This window comes from Psammomys obesus, unplaced genomic scaffold (genome assembly GCF_907164565.1).
Source record: "Psammomys obesus unplaced genomic scaffold, mPsaObe1.curated_primary_1811, whole genome shotgun sequence".
NCBI lineage: Eukaryota > Metazoa > Chordata > Mammalia > Rodentia > Muridae > Psammomys > Psammomys obesus.
In genome coordinates, this window is record NW_026587542.1 from 1 (window position 1) to 1737 (window position 1737).

General features: G+C 51.1%; 1 protein-coding gene across 1 annotated transcript; it reads right to left on the reverse strand.

Moving 5' to 3' along the window:
• Positions 1 to 27: 27 nt before the first annotated feature.
• Positions 28 to 412, reverse strand: LOC129674012 (keratin-associated protein 5-2-like; the record flags this gene model as incomplete). Its single annotated transcript, XM_055603880.1, has 1 exon — positions 28 to 412. A coding segment is annotated over exon 1 (385 nt), but the record flags the coding sequence as incomplete, so codon positions are not given.
• Positions 413 to 1737: the final 1325 nt, after the last annotated feature.

Below are 1737 nucleotides of genomic sequence, written 5' to 3' on the forward strand. Positions count from 1 at the left end.
AGCCGGAGTCCTTTAAGGCTATGTCACCGCAGCCGGAGTCCTTTAAGGCTATGTCACAGGAGTCCTTTAAGGCTATGTCGCAGCAGCAGGAGCTGGAGTCCTTTAAGGCTATGTCGCAGGAGTCCTTTAAGGCCATGTCGCCAGAGCAGGAGTCCTTTAAGGCTATGATGCAGCAGCGGGAGTCCTTTAAGGCTATGTCACCGCAGCCGGAATCCTTTAAGGCTATGTCACCGCAGCCAGAGTCCTTTAAGGCTATGTCACCGCAGCCGGAGTCCTTTAAGGCGATGTCACCGCAGCAGGAGCAGGACTCCTTTAAGGCTATGTCACTGCAGCCGGAGTCCTTTAAGGCTATGTCGCCGCAGCCGGAGTCCTTTAAGGCTATGTCACCGCAGCCGGAGTCCGCATCAATCATCTCAGGGACCAGGAGAAGCCGGGATGGGTCCTTTCCGCCCACTCTTCCCCATCCCCGAAGGATGAGGGCAGGGATGGGCTGACGATACCCGTGTATACCTCATGCGTGTATATAATATGTTATATGTTATGTGTATGTTGTTTATACCTCAGTTTCCCCGGCGTCGGTCGTCATTCCAAAGGGCGAACGGATGGCTGCCGAGGGGAGGCGAGGGTCTGGGCCATTAAATGGCTTCTGTGAAACGCGTGTGCGTGGGCTCCCGTGACTCCTCTACACGCGTGGACGATGTCGCCTCCTCTGACCTGTGTCTTGCGGTGGGAGGGCGGGTTCGATTACCTGTGATGGGAAATGGAAGAGGAGGAGGAGAAGGAAGAGGAAAAAAAGGAAAATAAAAAGAAGAAGGAGAAGGAAATGAGGAAAAGGAGGGGAAGGAAACAGAAGGAGGAGAAGGTGAAGGAGGAGGAGGAGGAGAAAGAGTAGGAGGAAGAGGAGAGGGAGGATGAGGAGAAGGAGGGAGAGTAGGAGAAAAAGAAGGAGATGAAGGAGGAGGAGGAGGAGAAGAAGGAGAATGAGGAGGAGACGGAGGAGGAGAAGGAGGAGGAAGAGAAGGAGTAGGAGGAGGAGACAGAGGAGAAGAAAGAGGAGTAGGAAGAGGAGGGGGAGGAGGAGGTGGAGAAGGAAAAGGAGGAAAAGAAAAAGGAAAAAGAGAAGGAGGAGGATAAGGAAGAGGAGGAGAAGGAAAAGAAGGAGAAAAAGGAGGAGAAGAAAAAGAAGGAAACGGAGGAGGAGGAGGAGGAAAGAAGGAGGGGGAGAAGGAGGAGAAGAAGAAGAATAAGGAGGAAGAGAAGGAACAGACAGAAGAGAAGGAGGAGGAGGAGAAGAGATGGAGGAGGAGGAGAAGGAAATGGAGATGGAGAAGGAGAAGGAGGAAAAGAAGAAAAAAGGAGGGGAGAAAAAGGAGGAAAAGGGAGAGAAGGGGAAAAGGAGGAGGAGGAGAAGGAGTAGGTGAAGGTGGAGAAAAAAAGGAGAAGGAGAAGAAGGAGGAAAAGAAAAAGGAGGAGAAGAAGGAGTAGGAGGAGGCTAAGAAGGAGAAGAAGGATTAGAAAAGATGGAGGGAGAAAAGGAGAAGGAGAAAAAAAGGAGAAAGAGAAGGGGGAAGAGGAGGAGGAAAAGAAGGAAGAGGCAGAAAAGAAGAAAGAGGAGAAGGAAGAGGATGGAGAGAAAAAAGTGGAGGAAGAAAAGGAGGAGGAGAAGGAGGAAAAAGAAATGGAGAGGGAAGAGGAGGAGATGAAGAAGAAGGAGGAGAAGGAGAATTAGGAGGAGGA